The sequence below is a fragment of the Mus pahari genome, chromosome 17 (assembly GCF_900095145.1).
Source record: "Mus pahari chromosome 17, PAHARI_EIJ_v1.1, whole genome shotgun sequence".
NCBI lineage: Eukaryota > Metazoa > Chordata > Mammalia > Rodentia > Muridae > Mus > Mus pahari.
This window is the reverse complement of record NC_034606.1, coordinates 44385865-44412187: the sequence shown is the minus strand read 5'-3', so window position 1 is coordinate 44412187 and position 26323 is coordinate 44385865. Positions and strand designations below refer to the sequence as shown.

The window sequence follows — 26323 nt, the reverse complement described above, 5'->3', positions numbered from 1 at the left end:
ACTCAGAAATCCGCCTGTCTCTGCCTCCCAAGTGCTGGGATTAAAGGCGTGTGCCACCACGCCTGGCTTCCCCTTTATTTTTCTAAGTGATGTATCATTTTTCAGTCTAGCATTGTTACATATCCTAGGATAAGCGAGTTCCTGTTTATCTGTTTATCTGATATTTTAAAATCTCTGTGTGAATGGTGCGTGCTGTATATGAATGCGTTCATTTGTGCGTGAGTACTGGGTGTGCCGTGCCACTGCACGGTTGTGGAGGGCAGAGGACAACCCCAGGTCCCAGTCCCTGCCTTCACCTTGTTTGGGATATGTCTTCTTTGTTGTTCTGTCAGGGCCTACACCAGGCCAACTGGTCTGTGAGCTTCCAGGGAGTCTCCTGTCTCCCTTCCATCTTGCCAGAGGTTCGCTGGGATTCCCTGTGCTACTGTGTACTGCTTTACACAGTAAAGGGTCCTAGGGATGCGAACTCAGATCCCCACAACTGCTCAGCAAGAGCTTCACCCACTGAGGTTCCCCGCCCCCAACCCTATTTGATGTATTTGAAGTCATTGTAAACAGTATTACCAACTCCATTTTCCAATAGTTCATTGATTAGCTAGGTGAAGTGGTGAGTACCTCTAATCGTAACACCCCAGAGGCTAAGGCAGGAGAATTTTAAGTTCAAGGATAGCCTGGGATACATAGCAAGACCGTGTCTCAAAAAATTAAACCTCAGTTGTTTATTGCTTGACTTCTATTCTAATAGGATGGGTGTGGTTCCCATGCTTACTCAGATCTTTAGCACAGGGAAGAAGGACAGAAGGAGAAAAGACAGCAGGGGCAATCCCTTGGGGAGGGGTGATGTGGTCAGGGAAGGGGTGGCTGTGCGTTGGGTGATGCTTGGAAGAGACCAGACTAAAGAGAGCCGTCAGGATTCTCTCAGAGATGGAGGGCAGATGTGAGAGGGAGAAGTTGAGACTGATAATCAGACTGACCAATGAGACCAGGGGTTCCCAACCTTCCTAATGCTGCGACCCTTTAATACAGTTCCTCGTGTTGTGGTGATCCCTGCAACCATAATATTATTTGTGTTGCCACTTCATAACTATCATCTTTCCACTGTTATGAATCTCAATGCAAATATCTGATATACTGAATATTTAATATGTGCCCCTGACGGGGTCACAACCCACAGGTTAAGAACTGCTGACCTAGACCCACGGGGCTCCTGGCCGTGGAGGTTCTTTTTAACACGGAATACGAGATCTGGAAAGCCAGGCCTTGTATGTTGGGATGGGGGTCTGAGCTGTGCGTCTGGGATTTATCAAAAATTGCTTCCCAGGGTGCAACAGAAGCAGAGCCCCACAGCCTGCACTTCCGGCGTCAGGAGGTCACCTTAGCAGGGAGAGGAAGAGCTGGGCTAGGCAGAGCTGAAGGGAGGCCTCTGCGGGAGGGCAAGTGTCCGCTGTGTGGACTGACAGGGAATGCAGTGTTGGGGGGTGACTGTCATTGGAGAACTGGGAAAGCACTGCTATTGGCCTGGTGGCTGACCCGGGACACCGGAGGACAAGGGCCAGGCTTGTACCATTGAGGCAGCTTCCCAAAGGCTCCTTATCCAGCTGAGGATGTACCTCAGTGGTAGAGCTAGCCAGGCACGGGCGGGGCTCTGGGTTTGACACTGTGAAGAGAGGCAGGGCAGCTCCTGGCCTCTATGGCGAGAGTTCTCGGTGAGCTTGCTGGCCCTCACAGGGCTTCATGGCCTGCTCTGTGCTGTGCAGCTGGCTTCAGTTTCCTGTGCCTTTCTGTGATGACCTCATAGGACCCTCTTATGCTGTGAGTGTGCCTTCCCTAGAATTGGTGACTCTGTGTGTTATGGTGTGTGTGTGTGTGTGTGTGTGTGTGTGTGTGTGTGTGTGTGTGTCCCAAGCCACCTGCTGATGACAGGCAGTCCTGTAGCGAACACCTTTGCTTCAGCTCAGTCTCTCTGAAGGACCACTTCAGCCTGAGGGAGACTATCATGCACCCTGTGGCACTTGACTCCCCTCTGATAAGTGAGCCTGTGTCTTCTGCACCTTTGGCCACCACAGTGGGAGGGGTTGAGATATGACTGTCCGGATCTATTGTCCTTGTCCATGGAATTTGTGCCTCGGTTCACACAGGACGGAAAACAGAGGGAGCCATGTTGCCCTCCACAGAATCCAAGGCACGAGAACACAGGCAGAGCACACATGAGCAGCAAAGAAAAGAGACTCGGCTTTGCCACTGTGCTGATTAACCCCACGGGCTCCTGAGGGACACAATAAGGGACTTCTGCAGCCAGAGTGTCAGGCCGAGCTGCTCTGCTTCCCACTCATGCACACTCCTGAAGTTCTGTGGCTTCCTGTGTCACGGTCTCCACAGGCAGGCTCTCCCTGTTAAAGTGTTCTGAGCATGTCCAGTGTGTTAGCTTGGTCCATTTAAAATATTCTGTGACTTTCCAAGGGGTTCAAGGCTGTTTCTACATTTCTACCATTCACTGTCTTTACTGCTGTCACAGAGTGCCTTTGGTTTCAGAATCTGCCCAACCGCACACTTTCCCTAAGCTCCGTGGCTTATTTTGGCGGGTTGGGCTAGGGACAGGGGTGTGCAGGAACACCCAGATGTGTCTGCCTGGAAATCCCGGACTGTCTCTTTGATGCCAGTCAGCATCAGAAGGTGGGCAGCGTGGAAAAGGATGTTAAGTGTAAGGAGCTCTGCCCCTGACCAGTAGTCCTGTCCAGCAGAAACACTCGATATTTCTAGAATGATCCATATTTCTAGTTCTTATTTTTATAAGCATTCCCCAGGCACAGGCTGGCAGTGGCAGGTGTCGTTCAAGGGCTAGACTGGCACTGGGAGACCAGTCACAACAAGTTCTCAGGAGTAGCCACGGGAGAACCTTCAGCCTGTTCTAGTATACTAACTTTCTACACCTGGGTTCCCTGAATTCCTTTCCTGTGTGGTATCTTAGCCCCAGGGGAAGGGCTCAGGGCAGCAGGAAGCCTTACACAGGGGAAGAAAAGATAACAGGAAAGACATGCAGAGCTGTCGGAAGCGAACGTGATGGAAGGATGGGGATAACCTTGTTCCCCAGGAGCCAATACCCAATGGCTCAGGCCTGACTCCTTCCCAGCATCAGGAGGCCTCAGAGAGCCTGACAGAGGGTATAGGGACACGCCAGGACCTTACCCAGTCCATAGCATTAGAACTCATCAGACCAGCCAGGCGTGGTGGNGCACACCTTTAATCCCAGCACTCAGGAGGCAGCGGCGGGCGGATTTCTGAGTTCAAGGCCAGCCTGGTCTACAGAGTGAGTTCCAGGACAGGCAGGGCTATACAGAGAAACCCTGAGTGCTGGGATTAAAGGCGTGTGCCACCACTGCCAGGAGGAATTGATTTTTTTTAGAGGTGGGGAGCATTGTGATAACAAGCAAATCTGTTGGGGTCTGGGTCAAAGGACACGCTGGTCACACCCATCCTGTGCCCCACTCAGGTGCAGACATTCCACGGAGACCTGCTTCAGCACATGGAGAAGAACACCAAGCTGGACATGCAGTTCATCAAAGTAAGTCTGTCCCTCTACCCCAGCCCCTCCTAGGCAGGACACACATATACCCCTTGCAATAGAGGGGCCACACAGGGCAGCGCCAAGCATCCATCTGCCCCGGATTATACATAGTCCCATCTGGGCCCCTCGGTCCATTACTTTGAGCCCTGACCTCTTTAATGTGAGGATCCCCTGTGTGTCTCTGCCCTACCCCAGGATAGCTGCCAGCACTACGAGATTGAGTATCGCCACCGAGCGGCCAACCTGGAGAAGTGCATGTCTGAGCTATGGCGCATGGAACGCAAGAGAGACAAGAATGCGCGGGAGATGAAGGTGTGAGGGTCTGGGGACAGGTCCCTAGGGGAAACATAGCACCCTTGTGAGCTGCTCCACTGTGGGGAGCACAGCTGGATAGTCACCGACGGCCACCCTCCGCATCCCTCCCTTCCTCAGCCTCACTGAGAAAGTGAGACCATTGGCCCCGCTGAGCAAACCGTCCCATCCACAGCATGCCTGGAAAGAAGTATCCAGTCCCTGTCAAGGTCACTCCCAGTTTCTATCCCTGCCTCTGTTTCTGGAATCCAAACCCAAGATTCAACCTCTACTTCCTTTAGAGCCTTTTAGTGAACTCCAGTCTCCTTCTTCCCCTTCCAAGGAGAGCATCACTCATCGTCCCATCCCTGTTTCCATAAACCGCCGTCTCTATGGCAACCTCTGCACGCCCCTGCGCAGAGTACCAGAGACAGAGCCATGGTTCCCAGGCCAGTGGGTCACAGGATGAAGATGCAAACTGCGTGTTCGGGGGAGGGTTGGAGAAGGGACTTCTAAGTCAGAAGGGCTCAGGCCCCCAGCCAGAATCTTCTCCTGCCCCCAGGAGAGTGTGAACCGGTTGCACGCACAGATGCAGGCCTTCGTGTCCGAGAGCAAGCGCGCCGCCGAGCTGGAGGAGAAGCGGCGCTACCGCTTCCTGGCTGAGAAGCACCTGCTGCTCTCCAACACTTTCCTGCAGTTCTTGGGCCGGGTGAGTCTGGCTGGGGAGAGCAAGCCACGCCCTCCCGGGTTGGCTGTGCGGCTGCGCAGGACACCGGACGCAGGCACAAACGTTCCTTCCTTCTCCTTTGCTTTCTTCATCTGAGTAGAAATTAATCTCGCCACGCTGTTACTGTGTTCATTTGCATGTATTGTTAATTCATGGTTTGTTTTGCATACACATGCATGTTTATGCATTCAAATTCAAGTCACTTATTTAATTAGGTCAGAGGATCGCTCTGTGAAGTTGGTTGCCTTTCAATTTTTATTGACTTCCAGGAATCAAACTCAGCTCCTCAGGCTTTTGCCACAATCTCCTTTACAAAGGGTTGTTTTGCTGCCTCCCCCCCCCATTTAAAAAAAAAAATCTTGAATGTGTATGCCCACCCTCCTTACATTCAGTGATAGGCTTGTTCAACAATAAGACATTAATTGTGTCGTCTAAGTGAACCCCTTGAAGCTTCGTGCGGTCCTTAGAACAGTTCGATTTTCTCAATTGTATCGGACTGCTAATACGTTTGTTTTCTGTATTTAGTTATCATGTTGTTTTGTGGTTTGAGGCTTAAGAGTATTAGACTTCCCATAAATATCATCTTTGTGTGTGTGTGTGTGTGTGTGTGTGTGTGTGTGTGTGTGTGTTTGACGTTCTCTTAGTCTGGTTTTATGCTTTTAATTGCACTCTAATTCTAACATTGATCTTGTTTCTTTTTATGTACGGATTTCTGTTAACAACATGTGGACTAAGGGTTTTGGCGTTTGACCAGTCTGACAACCTGTGATGATGATGATGATGATGATGATGATGATGATGATGGTTTCCTCTTTTCTCCCTTCTTTTCCCTTATTTCTGACCTCCCTCCTCCTCTTTTTTCCTTGACGCAGGGTCTCATCTAGCCCATGTTGGCTTCTAACCCACTGTGTAACTAAAGATGAACTTTAACGTCTGACCCTCCTTCCTCTTTCTCCAAGTCCTGGGGTGACAGGCACGCTCCACCATACACAGGGTCGTGTGGTGCTAGAGACTGAGCTCAGGAGGGGCTATCTTCACTCGTGCAGGCGGGTACTCTACCAGCAGAGCTGCATCCGCAGCCCACAGCCTAACTTCTAAATTGGAATTCCACTGCTCCTATTCAAGCCGATACCGGCTACACCTAGGGTAGGGTTCTCAACCTGGGGGTCACGGCCCCTTTAGGGTTGATTGATCTTTTCATAGTGGTTGCCTAAGGCCATTGGAAAACACAGATATTTATTCACACTATGATTCATAACCGTAGCAAAATGACACCTATGAAGTAGCAACAAAAATAACTATGTCTGGGGGTCACTACAGCATGAGGAACTGTATTAAAGGGTTGCGGCGTTAGGAAGGTTGAGAACCACTGCTCTAGGGTGTATCTTCCTAGCTGACCTGAGCTGACTCTGCACCACACTTGTCCTTCCCTCCTTTACCCCTCATTCTTGTCAGCCTGGTTGAGTCACTGTTTGGTCCTCATACTGCCTTCTCTGTCATTCCCACAGTCACGGATACATCATTTCTTATATTCTTTCAAGGGATGCTATGGCCATCCACCCACTCACACCACAGATGACTAGCAGTTTTCCACTAGATGTACAGTACACAACACAACCACAATCAAGTGCAGAGGCCAGCCCGGTCCCCTGCTGCCACTCCCCATCTGGTCTTCTGCTCTGCACGACCCTGATCACTTGCCGGAGAGTGGCCCGTTGTGGGCATTCATAGCAAAGGAGCCATTGGATGTGAGGCCCTTGATACTGGCTTTCTTCTCTCTGCAGAAGTGAGTCCCACTGGATGTCCAATCCCCTCTGGTTGCCGGAGGGAGAAGGCCGTTCAAAACATCCTTAATAGAGCCACTGTGTGACGGGTTCTCATTTCCCTTAGGTATTCAGCTATGGGAGTGCTTGGCCCTATGATAGTGTCACATTCAACCATTTGAGAAACTTCCTGATACTCATCCTAAATCCTATACCCTTTCGCCTATCAGTCTGTGATCTCGCCACACCCTCACCTGCCCCTTATTATAGTCATTTTTCCTTTAGCAATGGTCTTACTTAGGGTTTTATTGCTTGGAATAGACACCATGACCACAGCCACTCTTTTTTTTTTTAAAGATTTATTTATTTATTATATGTAAGCTGTCTTCAGACACTCCAGAAAAGGGCATCAGATCTTGTTACAGATGGTTGTGAGCCACCATGTGGTTGCTGGGATTTGAACTCATGACCTTTGGAAGAGTAATGGGTGCTCTTACCCGCTGAGCCATCTCACCAGCCCCCACAGCCACTCTTATAAAGGACAACATTTACTTGGGACTGGCTTACACTTGCAGAGGTTCAGTCCATTATCATGGTGGGAAGCATGGCATCATGCAGGCAGATATAGTGCTGCAGGAGGAGCCTAGAGTTTTGTATCATGCAAAGGCAGCCAGGAGGAGAGTCTCCTGCCCTGGGCGGAGCCTGAACACTAGAAGCCCTCAAAGCCCACCTAGACAGTGACACACTTGCTCCAACAAGGCCACACCTCCGGATAGTGCCACTTCCCATGGGCCAAGCATCCTCTGTGGCATGAGGTGGCATCTGTGTGTTGGTCTGCCTTTCCCTAAATGCTAAAAACTAGGTATCACTTCCCAGCTTGGTGGCCACTGCATCTCGCCTTTGGGAGGAAGTTGCTTTCTGCCTGTGTCCGGAACAGCTAACATCCAACCTCCAGTGTTACCTGCTGCTCAGGAGGGACCCATGTGTGAGTCAAACCAACCTCTGTGCACAGACAACAGGAAGCATGTCCTCTGTCCTACCTGGGATGTGGGACACCCCAGATCTGATTCCTGTGGGGTCAGAAAAGTCAGGCAGAGGCAGACAGACTCAATTCCTCATGACCTGAGGGTGTTACGCAACAGATTCCAACTCTGGAAGGCTAAAGAGACTAAGGGGAGGGCCAAAGACCTCCGAAATGGAAGGGATGTGTTGTTGAGGTCCCTACCAGGTGGGATAGAGACTGGCCTTTTCCCTCATGAAGAATTTCTGTAACTCTCTCGGTGGCGAAAGCTTGCCGTGTTTGTCAGAGGAACTTGGTGAGACAGCTGAAAGGGCAGGAAAGCTAGCACAGTCACAGCGACCGGACTGCCAACGGGGCCACCCACAGTCCCCAGGCAGTCAGGCGTCCTTCCAGGAAATATTGCCCACCCTTTCCTGTGCAGGAGGCTGTTGCCGAGCGTTTTCTCTATTCAGCCAGAGTAGTTCACATGGAAACAGCACCCTTCTGTTAGGAAGGACGGAGGCCTCCCTTTGGCAGTCCTTAAGAGGAGTCCTCTATGGTTTTGGAGGACCGCTGTAGCCAGGGAATCTATGTTATGACGCAGGGTAATGTTGCTTTGTTGTACCAGGATCAGGCCTTCCTTTATCTGACAGGCTTGACCATGTTGACCGTGTTGTACCTGTTGGAGCTCTGTCATTGGTGCCCCGCTAGGAGTAGAAGTGTGGCCTGGGGCTTGTCTTTCTCCTGATCTTATGGACAAGAAACTGATGAACGTTATATCCTGGGAGAACATCCAACCCTAGCTTGAGGAAGACTGTGGCACATTGCCCTTCAGGGTGGCAACTGTTAAGTGCCCTCCTGACCCACAAAGCAAGTCCCATTTGATGCCCTTGCCATGGGAACCAACCGGGTACTATTTGTTTCTGGTTGTATACAACCTCACCGATCTAAGCTAAGCAGGAGTCGTCTACTGGCAGGTTGGTTTGCATCAGGGTGGGGAGGACGGTCCGGCACGTGGCATTTGGCTGGCTCTCGGGCAAGTCCAGAAATCCTTCCACAGCTCTGGGTAAGCCATGGGCAGTGAGGTAGGGCTGGAATTTGCCACCTGGATCATTTTTTATGAGATGCTGGAATTAAAGAAGGAGTGACTGTAATTGTGAGGTCCCCATCCCGGGAGTGAGTTGGTAGGCTGGGGTGATTATGGGGTCTCCATCCCGGGAGGGAGTTGGTAGGCTGGGGTGCTCAGAGACAGGTAGTTTGTGCTCACAGAAACAGGAATGGCATTGGCCCTTAGAAACAACTGTGAAGTTTGGAGGGGCCATTTGCCCCGTGGATATATAATGGTTAGCTCCCAAATTATGTCAGCCTTATGTCCCCCCCCCCCCGTTCAATAGATGAACGGACTCTGTCCCTGTGTGGGTGCTCCTGTCTATGCCCCTGGACTAGCAAAATCAGTTTACACATCACCATTGTTATGTTTCTGAGGGACACACCCTGTCTGAAGGCAGTCACAACAGCGCATGAGTCTTATCCGGTCCAGGAGCAAAATGAAATCTTTGTAGGTCTCTTCTTGAAGTCATTTAGTCGTATCAATTGGGACCCTGTGGGCAAAGAGTTAGAAGAGAGGTAGAGTGTCTCAGAGCAAGAGTGAAGGGGATCTGAGGACATGGAGGGGTCCCTAGGGAGCAGTGCGGCAGGATTGAGGAGTAGGTACGGCTCAGATATCTGGTTGGGGTCCAATAGGAAGGCGTGGGGAAGTCAGACCCTAAATGAGAATAGCATAGGGAAAGGAGGGTGACTGATGGGGGGAGGGGAGGATGGGGCTGGGAAGTGAGATTTTTGTTTGCCTCGGGGACAAGCAGTGCCACCGTGGGACGTGCCTGGAGACAGAGCCAGTGTCTGGTGGCCATGTCTAACTGTTTGAAGCAATTGGCTATTGAAGATATGTGTCCCCCACTTTGGGGCAGAATTTTTGGCAAGGGCTTGTCCTTGGTTAGCACATAAAAGAGGCAGAGGGCTCGTGTAGGTCTGGAGATGCTCATGTAGAGGTTCATGAGAGAATACATTTTTTGGGAGACAAGAAGGAGTGGGAAGGGCAAGAGTGGCTTCTCCAAGGGCCCCTAAATGGCTTCATAAAGAGGCTGAGCAGCAGGGGATTGGGGGAGGGGGGAATCCAAGCAGCTCACTCATGGTTGTGGGGTGCGGTGGAGAGGCAGGGGGCTCCTCTAGTCTGGCATGGGGTATGTGAGACAGAGTGGGTGATGGATGGCTGGCAGATCGGAGCCCTATCTCAGGAGACCCTCTATCCCAAAGGGCTAGAGAGTTCAGGAGGGTTGAGGAGTGGTAGAGACTGGTCTCTCTCTCTCTCTCTCTCTCTCTTTCTCTCTCTCTCTCTCTCTGTGTGTGTGCGTGTGTGTGTGTGTGTGTGTGTGTGTGCGTGTGCATGTGCATGTGTGTGTGTGGAGGGGAAGGGGCACGGAAGAGCTGGGTGTGCAGGGCTCAGAACCTCCCAGGGGGAAGATGAAGCAGGATTGGGGTGCAGGGTGGAGGGGGTGATAGAAAAGAAGGCAGCAGAGGAGGGGGTGGAAGAGAGCGTGTGTACAGGTTAGAGAGAGCAGTGGCCTGCTTGGTTTTGCAGAGGTCCTGGACCACGTGATAAGTGCTGTTGGGCTTTAGTTGGTGGAGGTTAAAGGGGCTGATTGTAGTAATCACATAAAGATGGGCTTATGACCACGGGGGGGGGGGGGGGGGGGTGAGAGGATATTGGTCCCGATGACAAAGGCAGAGGGTCTTTTGAGGTTAGAAAGACAGGACCATGATGGTCAGTTACTGAGGGATTTGGGGTGTCCCAGACTAGAGGGTTGATGGAGGACAAAGGGCTTTGGGTGGGGATGTCACCTCAGTTCAGGCTAGCGGGGGGGGGGTGGGTGGAGGAAAATGGGGAGCATCCTCAGGGGAGAGATGAATTTGGAAACCCTTAGCTTAGACTAGAGACCCTGGCCTAACAGCACGCGTGTGTATTGAGGCATTAGGGTAGGGGTGCGTGAAGGGTGTGTGGCCAAGCAGGCTGGCTAAGTCAGGGGTACATGGTGGATTATGGGGGATGCCTGAGGCTCCTGTTATTGTTAGGTTTGGGCTAGCCCACGACACTTAGTAAAGAGACAGCAGCCTCTGTGTTTAGTATGAAGGGATCTTTGTACCAGCTGCTATTCCGTTCTCCCTGAGTTTTGACAAGCTGGACTTGGCTGGAGGCCAAGAACGCAGGCCCCCTTCATTTGACCAAGACGTTGGGAGAGGAATCTTGTCAGAAGTTGTGGGAAGGGCGTCAATTTTGACCAGACCTAGAATTCATCTTCCAGTGGCCCCATTGCCCACAGCTGGGAGAGCCTTAAAGGATGGCCGTGGGTTAGGACACGCCTCAGCCCAATGGTCAACTGGACTGCATCAAAAGCAAGAACCAGGCTGGGTTTTGTTGAGACTCTCTGCCGGGAATTGGAAGCAGGCGTGACATTCTCTCGGGTCCTTTCCACGGTCTCTTTCTTTTTCCTTTAGTCTTATCCTCCCTGTTGTTAGAAACCTTAAAAGCCACGCCAAGCTTTGTTTTGAGGAGTTTGGGTCCCTTTTCTAGTCTTTGGAGCTGTGTCTAATGTCTGGAACAGACTGACCAGGAGATGGATGTGGTGTAACATGGAGTAAGACCCCTCTGGAGAGTTGGTTAACCAAGGCAGTCTTCTTGATGAACCTGGAGCTCGATAGTCATTGGGTTCATCTAGCTAGCCAGTTGTCCGGGACACCTACGGCTTAGACACTCTGTCCGGAAGACCCACGTATGGCTTAGACACTTTGTTTTGCTCAAACGTCCCAGTCCGACCTTCTTTTTTATCCACAGTTTGGGGATGGCTCAGGGTTTGACAGCAGGTGCTTCTCATTGGCTTGGACTGAGGGTTTGTGGAAACCTTATTTGCATGTGGGAGGGTTTGGTACAACTACTATGAAGCCACTTACCTCTCTGCAGGGGGCTGTGGGAGGCGTAGCTAGGTGACAGGAGCCAGGTGCCCAGGAGGTGTGGCCGAACTCCTTCCATCCAATGCAGGTGGAAATCACCGCCCACCGGGGCTCCTGGGTTCCAGGCTGTCTGCGCACAGCGCACCATCCCACATGTGTGTAGTAGGGTCTGAGGTTGATGTCTCATGTCATCGTCTTCTCCAACTTGCTTACTGGGTGTCTTAGTTAGGGTTTAATTGCTGTGAAGAGACACCATGATCAAAGTAACCCTTATAAAGGAAAACATTTCATCATTGGGGCTGGCTTGCAGGTTCAGAGGTTTAGACCGTTATCGCCAGAGTGGGAAGCATGGCAGCATGCAGGCAGATGTGGTGCTAGAGGAGCTGAGAGTTCTACATCTTGTTCACAGAGAGCAGGAGACTGACTGTGTGTCACACTGGGCCTAGCTTGAGCAGAGATGACCTTAAACCCCGCCCCTGCAGTGACACACTTCCTCGAACAAGACCACACCCACTCCAAAAAAGACCACACCTCCTAATAGTGCCCCTCCCTATGGGCCAAACATTCAAACACATGAGCATATAGGGCCATACCACCACACTGAGGTCAGGCTCTCTTGCTGAACCCAGAACTCACTGGAGCTGGATCTGCCAGGCTAGCTAGCCTGCTCGAGAGGGAATCTAGGACTTGCTGGGGTTTAGAGCTTCTGGAGAATTCAAACTCCCATCCCTAACGCTCTACCCACGGAGCTGGGTCTTCAGTCTTCATCTGGTTTTCTTACAATGCTAGGAGTGAACCACAGGGGCTGACACGTGCTAGGCGCGTGCCTACCCTGGAGCTGTGTCCCAGTTTGCTGACGGGAGCTTCCTTCTGTTCTGGAAAAAACCTTGATGGTGACCCATGACTCTGTAATAACCCAGGTTAGCTTCGAACTTGCTATGCAGACCAGGATAGACTCAAACTTGCAGCTATTCTCCTGCCTCTGACTCCTGAGCGATGGGATTACAGAGAGTGCCACCAAGGTAGGCCTTCCCTGCACCACCTTAAACTCCCGATCTCTCGGCCTCGACCTCCTGAGCACTGGGATTAAGGCCTTCGTCATCGTGCTTAGCTTATGCCGTGCCCAGGATGGAGCTTCGAGGCTTCGTGCATGCTAAGCTAACACTCTACCACCCACAGGACACCCCAGCCCTATTTTTTTTTTTAAAAGAAATTGATGTATTTGTGTGTATGCATGTATTTGTGTGTATGCTGCATACATGTGCCACGGTGCATGTGTGGTCAGTGGGTTCTCACCTTCTACCTTGTTGAGACAGGATCTCTTGTCGCTTCTGCTGCTGCACTTCGTACCCCAGGCCCAGCTGGCCTGTCAGTCTCCTGTCTCCACCTCCCATCTCGCTGTAGAAATGTTCAGCTCACACATTTGGGCCACCGGGCTTACCCTCTGAGTCATCTCTTCTTTTCACACTTAGGGGCTCTTAGCCGAGAATCTCCTTTCCACTCTACTGTCTATTCTTAGATTCTTGCATGGTGTTGTCTCTGGTTTTGGAAGTCCAGCTCCATTCTGCCTTTGCCTGGGTGCTGTTTAACAGGGCTGGGCAGAGCTCAGAACAGTCAGTTCTGCCAGGCCAGCCTTGATGTTTTAGTCCTGACTAGGGCTTCTCAAAGTGTGTTAAAGTCCCTCTAAAACATCAGCGAAGGCCTCATGTGCCAGCCACACCTGAAGCGCCTCCCTGAGCTCCTCTGCTAATTACCGGCTGCAGGGAAACATGATATCTATCCAGGCCTGCTGGACCAGTTGCTCCTACAACCCAGGGTCTGTGGCCACTGCTCTGAATCTGCCAGCAGCGGCTCCAGCTGCCAAGGAGAAATCCTTGAAAGGTGACCATAGGGGGCGCTCCTGCTGCTCAGGGAGACCAGACCAGTGAGCCAAGGAGATAAAAATAAAGCCAGGTGTCTTCATTGATTGATCTCCCTGCTTTATTAACCAAGGCAGTCTTCTTCTTTTTTTTTTTTTAATATTTATTTATTTATTTATTTATTCATTTATTTATTTATTTATTATATGTAAGTACACTGTAGCTGTCTTCAGACATTCCAGAAGAGGGCGTCAGATTTCGTTACAGATGGTTGTGAGCCACCATGTGGTTGCTGGGATTTGAACTCAGGACCTTTGGAAGAGCAGTCGGCGCTCTTAACCACTGAACCATCTCACCAGCCCCAAGGCAGTCTTCTTAATGAACCCGGAACTCGATAGTTGTGGGCTCATCTAGCTAGCCAGGTGTTCGGGAGACCCAAACACGGCCTAGACACTTTGTCCAGGAGACCCACATACGGCTTAGACACTTTGCTCAAACTTCCGAGTTCGACCTTTTTTTCTTCTTCTTTTAATAGATAAAGCATCCACCTTGCTTAGATTGGGACCCAGAGAGATACGTGCATGGTGAAGGGCCATAGCCCCCTATAAAGCCCAGAGCCTGACAGGCCCTTGATTTTCTTAGTTAGCAATGAGCCAGGGAAAGGTGGGCAAACCTCAGTGGGTGTGGTTAAGCCCAGCAGAACTGGGCTGCCCCAGCTGCCTCTGCAAGGGCTGGGGCGCGGGCCTTTTTCACGAAAAAGGCAGACTCTGGAATAAGGGGTGGGGTGCTTAAGGAATCCACAAGATGTCACACCTGTAGGGCTCCGGGGTCTGCGAGCCACGCTTGACCCAGTGTCTCCCGCCAGGCCCGGGGGATGCTACAGAACCGCGTCCTGCTATGGAAGGAGCAGTCGGAGGCCAGCCGCAGCCCGTCGCGTGCCCACTCTCCGGGGCTTCTGGGCCCCGCGCTGGGGCCGCCCTACCCCTCGGGCCGCCTGACGCCCACCCGGCTGGACATGGTGAGGCCCTGGCCGCCCCCGCCGCCCTTCGCGCCCCCGCCGCCCTTCTCTGGGCCCTGGGCGCCGCCGCCCTGCGCCTGGAGCCCGCCGCCCCCTGCGCCCCCGCTCTACGCCGCGCCCTTAGCGCCCTGGCGCCGGGGGGTCGCCTCAGCACCACTATGGTGGCCCCACCGTGTCCCCAACCCTTACGCCGACGCCTGGGACTGGGGTTGGGGGCGGGGCTAGCGAGGCTCCGCCCCTCCCGCCCCACCCCCTGCCCTCTCCCCTCGCAGCCCCCGAGGCCCCTGGGAGAGTACGGCTCCCCCCGCAGCCGGCACGGCTCCGGCTCCTACGGCCCCGAGCCCGCCGAGGCGAGGTCCGCGTCCCAGTTGGAGCCAGACCGCCGATCGCTGCCCCGGACGCCGTCGGCCTGTGGGTACCTAGCACCCAAGGGTGCAGGGGGCGGGCTGGGAAGGGGCTATGAGTTGGGCTTCAGCAGGAAGGATGGAGGATAAACTGCTCACAGAACTTCCACTCTCATCCCCGCAGCCTCGCTCTACGCTAGCAGCACCCAGCGCTCGCGGTCCAATTCCTTCGGCGAGCGCCTGGGCGGCGTCGGCGCCAGGAGAGTCCGCGCCCTGGTCTCCCACTCGGAGGGTGCCAACCACACGCTGCTGCGCTTCTCGGCTGGAGACGTAGTTGAGGTGCTGGTGCCCGAAGCTCAGAATGGCTGGCTCTACGGCAAGCTGGAGGGCTCGTCCGCGTGAGTGGAGCCCCAGGGTCTGCGCTCCACTGAGGTTTCCCGGCCTCCTCTTCTGCTTCTGTCAGCCTCAGTTTTCTCAGCTGCTCCTAGGGCTGAGATGAGTCAAATAAGAGGGCAGATGGGTTGGATGGGCAGCGGGCTCTGAGATGCGAGGGGCTCAACAAAACCCCTGCCTTCGAGCCTTCTGTGCGCCCCTCTGCGCCCTCCTGTGCTGGAGCTGAGTGAGATAGAGATGGAGACATTGAATAGCTCACAGCCCTGAAGAATTTACTCGGGCTTTTCTACACCCTAATGTGGAGGCGGGAGAAACAGACACCTCGGAGTCTCCACACAACCTGGAGCACAGGGAGGGACTGGTGGCGCACTACAGAGTATGCAGGGCTCTGGTTTCTGCAGGACGGACAGGGTGTGGCTCAGCCTGCACCTCTCTCTATCTTCAATAGAGGCCAATGCATGAACCCTGAAGGGCCAAGAGGTGACCGCTGGGCGCCCTCCTACAGGAGTCTGGGGGTGGTGGATGATAAAAGGACTGGTGACGGAGGGCTGAGGGGGGGTCATGTGGGGTCCAGGTGGAAGTGGAGTAGAAGAGAGAGAAACCGGGTGGGGAGGGGCAGAGTAAGATGTGGGTGTGAACATCTGTATGTACCGAGTGGGAGAGGGACTGACTAGATAGGGGGTGGACTGATGGGTGACCAGTGCCCCAGTGGATATACTTCAGGAGGCCCGTGGGTGGCTGCCCAGGTGAATTATGGGTGGGTGAGCAGAGGTGGGGCCTAAGGGAGGTAACATGGCTTCCACTTAAGAGTGGAAGTCAAGACTCCTCCGTGTCCTGTGGACCAGGAGCAGAGGTGACTGGGGGCCTGAACTGCAGGCTTGCAGCGGGTGCCATGCCGACCCACAATGCACCACAGATGATTTGTAGAGTCTTGCACAAAGCCTACTAGATACTACTGCCCTACCCAGCAGCAGGGCGGAGGTTAGAGCAAGCGTCGTCTCACTGGGCCCGGCTTGTTAGGTCAGCCACTTTTGGATGAGGGGTACTCTTTGGAGAAGATCCTCCCAACATCTGCTGCCCATGGGCTTTCTGAAAGATTAAGGAGTACCAGGACTGGTGGCTGGGGTCCCTCATACTGGCAACCCACTAGCCTGGGCCGACTCCAAACCGGTGCGGAGCAGTGAGTCAGAGAAATAACCAGGGGGCCCACGGCTGAGGGACATCACCGGGTGACCTTGAACAGCTTCCAACTGCTGCTCTCCCAGGAGCCTCAGCCCCTGGTGGGGCATGAGGCTAAGTACCACAGGTTCGGTTTGGCCCAGACTACTGCGAAAGCCACGCTGGCTCAAGGGACCCTTGGTGTCTGCCCTACAGGAGTGGCTGGTTCCCTGAGGCCTACGTGAAGCCTTTGGAGGAGATACCAGTGAATCCCATGAACCCCGTGGCCCCTATGAACTCCGTGGCCCCCATGAGCCCAATGAATGAACTGCCTTCCAGGTACCTTAGTTGGTGGGGTGGTGCCCCCCAGGGCATCCCTGCCTCCCCTTCAGGAGGCATCCATGAGATAATGAGTCTGGCCTCTTTGGGCTTTGGAGAACTTCCTGTCAGGGCCCCCTTCACAGCCCCTGCTCCCCAGCCTCAGGCCCGGCAGGTGGGAGGGGACCACCAGGCCTGCCTGCTTTCTCTGACTCAGGTCCTACCCCCTCCGGGGCAGCCACAGCCTTGATGACCTCTTGGACCGGCCAGGCAATCCCACAGCGTCTTCGGAATACTGGGACAGTCAGTCCCGCTCCCGGACCCCGAGCCGTGTCCCCAGCCGTGCCCCCAGCCCCGCACCCCCGCCCTTACCCAGCAGCAGGCGCAGCAGTGTGGGCAGCATGGGGGCAGCCACCGACGTCAAGGTCAGCCCCACCTGTCCTCGGCCTGGCCAGACCTATGGACTAGCCCAGCCGGGGAGACCTTGACCACTGCTCTCCGGGGGATGGGAGGGAATTGGTGGTGAAGGAGTGGGCTGGGACCACGGGGTCACCAGCCTTACCTTGCAAGGGCAGTGAGCCCCAGGCACTGTGCAAAGCCTAGAACTTTCTCAACTGTGAAACCAGAATTTTGGCTGCACAGTTGTTCTCAAAGCTGGCCCTGCAGGGCCTCTACCTCCCAGTTCTGTGCTCTCCTGGGGTGAGTGGTGGGACCCCCGTCTTCCCTTCGCCCCTGAACCTGCCCTCCCTCCATGCAGAAACTTATGTCCTGGGAACAGAACCCCCCAGAGCTCTTTCCACGGTGAGTGCCGCGGGCAGGAGACCAGATGGGAGCAGGTGACTCAAAGCAGGAGGGCGGCAAGAAGCAGCCGCCTGGCCCTGAGCCAATGGGGACAGCACCTCTCATCCCAGCCTATCCCCCACAGGGGCACAAATCCCTTTGCCACCGTGAAGCTGCGTCCCACGGTCACCAACGACCGCTCAGCACCCCTCATCCGCTGAGGCGAAGCCCTCCGCCGGGGCCTAAGGTGGCCCAGTACACCTGCCCAGAGCTATTCTATCCGGCGGCGGCGGCAGCAGAGGATCCGAGATGCCAGGCGCCAACCCAGAGGACCATTCTTACCCCTCTGCCCCTAGCCCAGGATTTCCCTGAGGGCTGGGCTTGCAACAGGAAGCAGGCAGAAGCGGGTGGAAGCACAGAGCAGCGTATTGCTTTCGGGACCCAATGACTCTTCCAGGATTCCAGCATCTTGCCTTCCATTCTCTTTCTGCCTGTGCCCCAATGGGAAGCACCCCCTCTCCCACCTCTGTCCCAACTGCACCCCTGTTTAACTTTTTGTAAATGATAAAAAAATAAAGGAAGTGGACACAGTGGGAGTGAAGGTGTCTGATTTGGGGACAAAGTCTTGGAGATGGAGATCCCCTGGTGTAATGGCTGGGTTTGTGTGTCATCTTGACACAAGCTGGAGTTATCACAGAGAATGGAGCCTCCCTTGAGGAAATGCCTCCATGAGATCCAGCTGTAAGGCATTTTCTCAATTAGTGATCAAGGGAGGGAGGGCCCATGGTGGGTGGGGCTGTCCCTGGGCTGGTAGTCTCGGGTTCTATAAGAAAGCAAGCTGAGCAAGCCAGGGGAAGCAAGCCAGTAAGTAACATCCCTCCATGGCCCTGCATCAGCTCCTGCTTCCTGACCTGCTTGAGTTCCAGTCCTGACTCCGGTGATGAACAGCAATGTGGAAATGTAAGCTGAATACACCCTTTCCTCCCCAACTTGCTTCTTGGTCGTGGTGTTTGTGCAGGAATAGAAGAAACCCTGACTAAGACAAATTGGTACCAGCATAGTGGTGTATTCTTCTGACAACCTGACATGTTTTGGGGAGGACTGTGGAAGGACTTTGGAACTTTTGGCTAGAAGAGTCATTCGGTGTTAAGAGCTCTGTGGGATGTTGTGTAGGAGCTTGGAAGTTAATGTTGAGAACAGTGCAGAAGATGGAGGCCTGGCTTGTGAAATTTCAGAGAGAAGATTAAAGACTTACCAGGGCTATTGCTGTTCTGCTTGTAGAGATTCTGTGGTTCTGGTTAGCTGGGGCTGAAGAATCAGCTGTGATTAATAACAAGATACCAGAACCACTAAAGTGGACCTTTGTGTTACTGGGATTATTGATGCTGGTTCGCTGGAACTAAGAAATTACCAGTGATTAAGATGAGACCATCATCACTGAGGTGACATCTTCTGGGAAGTGTTTNCTGAGAGCACAGAGGCTGTGTTCCAGAGATAGCCNAGGTTGTACCTTGTGCTTCAGCTGGACTTGGTAATGTGTAAGAGTCACCCAGGTGGTACTGGCTTTGAAGGCATGAAGGGGTCATGAAGAGCAGCTGAGGCTCAGCGCCTAGAGGCCATAGAAGCCATTGGTGAAGGTTCAGCCTCAGTTTCAATTGATGGTCCAGGACTGAAGGGGTCATGCAAAGGAGTTGAGGCTTGGCTCCATGGAGAGAGCCTATGAGAGGCTGTTGGTGAAGCCTAGCTGCAGCAGAAGACAGCAGTGTTTTGGAGATGCCAGTGCCCTGAGATGACCACCAAGAACAGCAGCAGCAGTGGAGTACAGGCAGCCGGAGCCTAGAAGACAAGGTGTGTGCTACAAAGGGCAGAGCTGGAGAAGTGACCCAGGCCCTTGGAGGAGCCCAGATTGTGAGTGGATCCCAGACATTGGACAGTTAGAGTTTGGTTTTGCTTTTGATGGTGACTGTGCCCTGATATTTTTCCCTCTGGAAGGAAGAAAGTATTTTAGTGGAGCCTACAGTTAAGGGACTTTGAACTGTAAGAAGACTTTGAATTCTAAGAGACTGGATATTTTAAAGAGATTGAAATTTTAATATGCAAGAATTTGTTAAGACTGGAATGAATAAGAAAGTAAGGGTTGAGGTTTATTTACTTATTTTTAAAATTCAAGTTAACATGATGCTGTGCCAAAAACCAAAAAAAAAAAAAAAAAAAAAACCCCAAACAACAACAACAACAACAACAACGAAAACCTAAGAACCAAACCTTGCACAGTCTACAGTCTATGTAAATACCCTGACTAAATGTCGGTTGTGCTACGCAATTTCACATCAGTGCAGAAATGCATTGAGTTGATGTGCTGTTGTTTTTTTAAGGTCTTTAGCAGATTTGTTTCTAAATATCACCTTGCTTTGAAATGATGAGTAATCGCTACCACATCACAAATCATCACAAATCCTTTTTAGTTTAGTCTGATTAAAACCCAGCACAAATGTATTACTTTATTCTGGGCATAATGGCTCAGTGTCTTTCTTGTGAGCTTTCTTCTGGGCAAACCACAGTTGAAAGTTGTCATTCTGGACTGAAACTGCACAGAAAGAGGCTGCAAAGTCTGTCTTTGTTTTTGTTTTCCTTTAAGTCTCCAGATCTGGCTAGGACATTTCTCTCAGACATGGAGTTGTGTCAACTGATCGATCACATTTGAAATAGAAGTGCTTTAAATATCAGCCAAGTTTGGTGATCTGGAGGTCCCCGTTGATCTTTATGGTGTCAATTGCAGATAGTGTTTGAATACGATGATAAAAAAATCAAAAAGTTGGTGCCCATCCACAAACACTCTGAATCGTGGGTGCTGGTAAAGAATCTCACCCTGAATGGCTGGTCTGGGACGAATGGAAAGTAAGGTGACAACTGTTCTTCGCCTCTTTCTCCTGAGATACAAGAGTTTCTAAGGAACACAACTTTGAGTTTAATCACCACATCAGCAGGAGGATCTTCAGGGTCACCACGGGTCAAGCCGACAGCATAGCTTTCGGGGTTAAGATCTATGATGCCCATCACTAATACCTTCTTGCGTGGTCTTGTGCCACCTTTAATGTGCCCACAAAATGGAATTATCAGTCGTGGGAAGTACACGATGGCTTGAACTGGAGAACCCAGGAAGTTGTTTAAGGGTCTGACATCAAGTTTCACCACAGTGTTGCTGTCAGCCACTGACCCTGTCATGTTCCTGCAGGGAGCACAGGGGCGGGTCCGAGCCAGGCGTGCGCACACGGGCAAGCGCTCATGCCCAGGCTGGCACTGCTGCAGGTCTAGGAGGGGGAAGGGGGTGGGCGGCTTGGAGGTCGCAGCGGCGAGGGGATGATGGTGTTGAGGGCCCAGGGTTAAGGTTTAATAGTGATGTATTTGTGTGCCAAGTTGACAAGGGATCAGTTGTACTGGCTGGTTTTATACTGTGTGGTTTTGTGAATAGAAACCCTGACTAAGACACCCTTGGAGAAGGGAATCTCAGGCCAGGACCTTAGGACCTCCTTTTTTGAGCAGTCTTTAAGGTTACATTAAGGCCTTCACCCTCATCCCCCCATCTCTAAATGGTACCCCAAGAAATGGTGCCTGTAGCTGGCCTAGGACACAGCACCCTTTGTTCTGGCCACCCCCTCAACAGTCAGGCTCAGGCCTGGATTAGCCTTATCCAAGGGAAGCCAGGAGCCCCTTCTGGAATGTGAAGGGAGGTGAAGGGAGGTGGGGGTGGGGGTGGGCAAGAGTGCACTGAAGTGACTTGACAGCCTCATTTCCCCCGAAAACCAGTGCTCCCATCCAGAGATTATGACCCCTCCGCCAAGGCAAGGTTTTGTGCCCCAGTGGGATCCAGGGGGTTGGAGGTGTCTCCTTGTCCCTGGTCCCACTGTGTCAGCCCTGCTGACTCATGGGCACTTGTGCCAGTTCCCTTCCTGGGGTAAAAGCTGCTTAGCAGGGGTGGGATGAGGGGACTCTAAGCCCCAGCCAGGCTTGGGGAAGGAGTTGTCAGCAGGAGTGCAGCCACCATTGCCAAGGCTGTTGGACACACTCTGTCGGAGCTAGAGGCTGTCCCTCCCGCAGGCCTCAGGAGATGTGAGGCTGAACCCTAAATCCAGTCAGGTCCAGGTGAGTGTGTGGTGAGGGCTGCCAGGGACCAGCTTCTAGTTCCTGTGTTCACAGTCATGCGGTGGGAGGAGGGATGGGGGCAGCAAGGACAGTCAGAACCTGGAACTGGGAGAGGGCAGTGTCCTAGGTGTCCCTGGGGAGAGGTTTAGGGCTTTCGCCCTCCCCACCTGTGGGGGGTGTAGTAAGACTTAGAAGCCCCCTGCCTAGGGATGGTAGGCCTAGGTTGGGAACTGCTGGGCTCAGGTCTCTCTGTCTCTCTCTCTCTGTCTCTTTGTCTCTCTCTCTCTCTCTCTCTGAGCCTCTTGCAAGGTTCCCACCTCCCCATGGGGTTGAGACCACATGATCTTCCCCAAGGTTTCAGGCTGGAGTACAAAGCGCTCGATATTAAGTGGGGAAACTGAGGCTCAGCCAGGAGAGAAGACTTGTCCAAGTTACAGGGCAAACTCCCTTCCAAAACTGCTTTCAAAATGGACTAAAGTAGGCTAGGACAAGGCAACTGTATCCCTGTGTATTCCCTGCTGCTTTAATCGCAGTTGTCCCTGGTCCTAGGAAAGACCTAACTAGTGAAGCACACTTGGGGGCCACAGTAGCTGCTGGCCTCTGGCACTCACTACACCTCTGCCTCTGCTGTCCCTAGATCCCCGGAGGAAAGGAGCCCCCGAAGTCAAGTCTCCATTCACCCTTCACAGGCCTTTGCAGGAAGGTGGCAAGACTTGGGGTGACCTTCCTAGTTTGCTGGCTCTATGAAAGGGTTCAGTGGGTGTCCTGGGCTGTTTCTCTTTGCTCCCCTACAGCACCCAACCATACTGTCTTTTGTCCCCCTCTTCCCCAGCAGAATCAGAAGCAATGGGTGCTGGTGGCCCAAGGCGGGGTGCTGGCCCTCCGGATGGTGGCTGGGGCTGGGTGGTGCTGGGCGCCTGCTTCGTGGTCACCGGCTTCGCCTATGGCTTCCCTAAGGCTGTGAGCGTCTTCTTCCGAGAGCTCAAGCGTGACTTTGGGGCAGGTTACAGTGACACAGCCTGGGTGTCCTCCATCATGTTGGCCATGCTCTACGGCACGGGTCAGCACTGCCCCCAGACGCCACCTCCTAGGCTCCTCCTGTGGTTGGGAATCTGGAGCCTAGAGAGGCTCTGCCACCCCCCTGGCTAGATTGGGGAAGCCCCAGCCCTAGGAACAAGTGGGCAGGGCACATAGACCCAAATGGAGCCACACTCCTGTTGCTGCCCTGGGAGGGGTGGGGGTCCATTCCTGCCAACAGACCTACACTGGGCTACCTTACCCTGGAGAAGCATTGCAGTTCCCTACTGCCTTAATACTGGCTGGAGTTTTGGTGGTTGAGTGGGTGGGAGCTTTCAGGAGGTTGACAGCCTGGAGACACCCAAAGAATGAAGAGTAGACATCATCCTTCCTATTTTGTGTGTTCTCATGAGGGGTAAAGGATGAGTGGCTACAACACAGCCCCCCCACACACACACATACACCCTGCCAAACTAGTCAAGCTGTGTGACCTTAACCAGTCACTGTCCTCTGCTTCTGAAGGGGATGAGGAGTGAGGGGTAACCACTCCTTCAAGGTCTTTCAGACCTCAGAGGTCCAAGGCCTGGCACATTTTTTTGGAGGGGAGATTGGTCCAACCTGGACGGTGACTCTGTGCTGCCCACAGGCCCCTTGTCCAGCATCCTCGTGACGCGCTTCGGCTGTCGCCCGGTGATGCTGGCTGGTGGACTGCTGGCTTCAGCAGGCATGATTCTGGCTTCCTTTGCCTCGCGCCTCCTGGAGTTGTACCTGACGGCTGGGGTGCTCACAGGTGAGGGTACCCAGGGCTCTCCCCTGCAGGGGTGTGGGTGCAGGTCGGGGGTCCCTGCTGTTAAGTCCACAGTTCCCCCCAAAGGGGCGACCCCCGAGTCGCCTGACTAAGCATCCAGGACTCGGGCCCATCCTGTCGGGGGTCTAGCCTGGACCAGGAAGGGCACCCCAGCCACGTCGCCTTGCCCGCAGGCCTGGGCCTAGCTCTCAACTTCCAGCCGTCGCTCATCATGCTGGGGCTCTACTTCGAGCGGCGACGGCCCCTGGCCAACGGGCTGGCAGCGGCGGGCAGTCCCGTGTTTCTGTCCATGCTATCGCCGCTCGGGCAGCTGCTGGGGGAGCGCTTCGGCTGGCGGGGCGGCTTCCTGCTGTTTGGCGGCCTCCTGCTGCACTGTTGCGCCTGTGGGGCCGTCATGCGTCCACCCCCTGGATCCCTGCCGCGCCAAAACCCTGCGCTCCCCGGTGGCCCGGCTCGCCGGCGGCGGCTGCTGGACGTGGCAGTGTGCACCGACCGTGCTTTCGTGGTGTACGTGGTCACCAAGTTCCTGATGGCACTCGGGCTCTTTGTGCCGGCCATCCTGCTGGTGAACTACGCCAAGGACGCGGGCGTGCCTGACACTGAGGCCGCCTTCTTGCTATCCATCGTGGGCTTCGTGGACATCGTGGCACGACCGGCATGTGGTGCTTTGGCGGGTCTGGGGCGCCTGAGACCCCACATCCCCTACCTCTTCAGCCTGGCCCTGTTGGCCAATGGACTCACGGACCTGATTAGCGCACGTGCGCGCTCCTACGGCACCCTCGTGGCTTTCTGCATTGCCTTCGGCCTGTCCTACGGCATGGTGGGCGCGCTGCAGTTTGAGGTGCTCATGGCGACCGTGGGTGCGCCCCGCTTCCCTAGTGCGTTGGGCCTAGTGCTGCTCGTGGAGGCCGTGGCTGTACTCATAGGACCACCCTCTGCCGGTGCGCACCGTAGTAGGAGAGGTGGCAAATCCTGGGACCTATTAGTATACTGGAAACCCTTTAGATGACTTCTAAGAACGAGGGGTTAGGTAGGGCCCCTTGCTCGAAAGCCTGGTTGATGGGCTTCCTCCATAGCTCCTCCTCCGACCAGGTACCACCCACAGCGGGTGAAGGAGAAGCCAGAGGTCTCAGGTAGAAACACAAATAGCATCTAGTCAGAAGTCTTGGCCCTTCTTAAGCAGTTAGCATGAAGTCCTTATGCATGAGAAGGGGACCTGGGAGGGGGCTAGATCCGGAAGCTTGGGCTGAGCTGTGGCCCCAGAGCTAGAGTGACAGGGCACATATCTCACCAGTAAGCCCCATCAAAGTAGTGTAGGAAGGACCCTGACAGCCTATTTCTCTAGGCCGCCTGGTGGATGCTCTGAAGAACTATGAGATCATCTTCTACCTTGCTGGCTCTGAAGTGGCCTTGGCCGGAGTCTTCATGGCTGTTACCACCTACTGCTGCCTGCGCTGCTCTAAGGACATCTCATCAGGTCCATCTGTTGAGGGAGGTACCAGTGACATGGAGGACGTGGAGGCTGAGAGGGACTCTGAGCCAATGCCTGCCAGCACTGAGGAGCCAGGTGGCCTTGAAGCTCTGGAGGTGCTGAGCCCCCGGGCTGGGTCCCCAGAACCAGAGGAGGCTGTGCCTGAGCTGGGTCATCAGTCCATAGGTGGCCATGAGGCACGAGGCCAGAAGGCATGATGAAACTGTGGCTTCCTGAGGGCCTGGTACATGGGGAGCCAGCCTGGGTGCTCCCTTGGGAACCCAATCTGTTAGACCCTGTTCACAGTGAAGCTGCTGTAGGCTGATAAAGGCCCCCTAAAAGATACTTTCTGTTCCTGTGCCTCTGCTGGGGCTTAGGCCACTTGAGCCAGGGGAGGGGTAAGAGTCTGAAAGGTCTCCCCAAGACCCCCTGAGTTCCAGCAGGAATTGGGGGTAAGGGGTCCCAGAGATAGCAGGAGGGGATGCTATATGCTGAAGCACATCTGGCTGCCATCTGCACGGGAAGCACAGGGTCCAAGGTCATGGTAAGTAGCAGAAACTACAGAGTTAATCCCGGAGAGCGTGGGAGCCAGGTGGTCAGGAGATAGCCTCGGAGGCTCTCAAGGTGTGTGTCCCCTCACTGCCCTGAGCAGTCGCCCCTCTAGAGGACACACTTGGTCAGAACACCTTCTGCTGGGGGATAGCCTGCTCATCAGTGGCCCTGGCACCTGTGCTCCATCACAGGAATTCATGGTACAGGACCTCTCTCAATTACAGATTCTGCCTCAGTCACCCACGTGTGGGATTACAGCATCCACTACCACACCTAACCAGTGCACTTTGACCCATGTGACCACATTCCTGTCTCACTCCCAATTTCTACCTAGCTAGGGGACCTCAGTAGAGTCCCTCTCACCAATGGCCCCTTCCCAGCTACTGGTCCCATTGGGCCTCATTGTTCATCCAAGTGGCAGGAAGATTGGGGGAACCCTGCCAATGACCATGGCTCAGGTGACTTAAACTCATCTACGGAGCCACAATCCACACTTAACAGTGCTTACAAGCGCTACTGTAATCCCTTTACAAATGTTACCTTACTGAATTTCCTGATGAGGCAGAATTGATCCATGCTCCAGACAGGCGTTTGCCTGATGCACAGGGAAGGCAGAACAGGGCTACACAGGGACCGTTACTGGGTGCCAAGCTTTAGGTTTTGGTTTTTCCCTTTGTCCATCCACTGGATGCCCCTTCCGTGTGGCTGGACAGCACTGTTGGTCTCGGGGTAGTCTCTCTCTCCCTTCAGCTTCTGCCTAGGAACCCCACCAAGTTTGCTACAGGACTGTAGCCCAAAACCACAAAGGAACTTTTCTACTCTGGACCCTGCCAGCTCACACATTCCTTGCCCTTTGTGCTCTCAAGAAGGCCATACCCTATCCTAATGGGACTTCAGAGTAAGGGTTGCAGTATGAGCTGCACACAGCCAGGCATACAAAACCTAAGGATGTCAGCATCTTCCTCGCATCCCAGGCTCTGAACTGAACAGGTTCCTAATCTGTCTCCCCAGCCAGCCCCGTGTGACCCTGACCAGGGTCCGTTCTGCCCCTTTGCCCAAAGGCTTATTTTACAACCAGGAACATAAAAAGGGTTAAGAATGCTTGATGACG

The 26323-nt window shown here is 53.7% G+C and overlaps 2 protein-coding genes and 1 pseudogene across 2 annotated transcripts in view; 2 read left to right on the top strand and 1 right to left on the bottom strand.

Moving 5' to 3' along the window:
* Baiap2l2 (BAI1 associated protein 2 like 2) overlaps positions 1-17783 on the top strand; it is a 27862-nt gene extending 10079 nt beyond the window's left edge. Inside the window, exons 5-14 of the mRNA XM_021217254.2 lie at positions 3491-3562; positions 3761-3877; positions 4419-4565; positions 14076-14228; positions 14501-14639; positions 14757-14970; positions 16340-16462; positions 16659-16866; positions 17199-17242; positions 17367-17783. Coding sequence (XP_021072913.1) covers positions 3491-3562; positions 3761-3877; positions 4419-4565; positions 14076-14228; positions 14501-14639; positions 14757-14970; positions 16340-16462; positions 16659-16866; positions 17199-17242; positions 17367-17442 — 1293 coding nt within the window. The 3' untranslated portion in view covers positions 17443-17783. The remainder of the gene's footprint in view (positions 1-3490; positions 3563-3760; positions 3878-4418; positions 4566-14075; positions 14229-14500; positions 14640-14756; positions 14971-16339; positions 16463-16658; positions 16867-17198; positions 17243-17366) is intronic.
* Positions 17784-19944: 2161 nt separating this feature from the next.
* On the bottom strand, positions 19945-20446 carry LOC110335341 (annotated as a pseudogene).
* Positions 20447-21244: 798 nt separating this feature from the next.
* On the top strand, positions 21245-25004 carry Slc16a8 (solute carrier family 16 member 8). Its single transcript, XM_021217321.1, has 6 exons — positions 21245-21364; positions 22002-22067; positions 22200-22424; positions 23028-23171; positions 23363-24130; positions 24535-25004. Exons 3-6 carry the CDS (start codon positions 22211-22213, stop codon positions 24876-24878), a joined length of 1470 nt encoding a protein of 489 aa, XP_021072980.1. The 5' UTR covers positions 21245-21364; positions 22002-22067; positions 22200-22210; the 3' UTR covers positions 24879-25004.
* The last annotated feature ends 1319 nt before the right edge of the window (positions 25005-26323 follow it).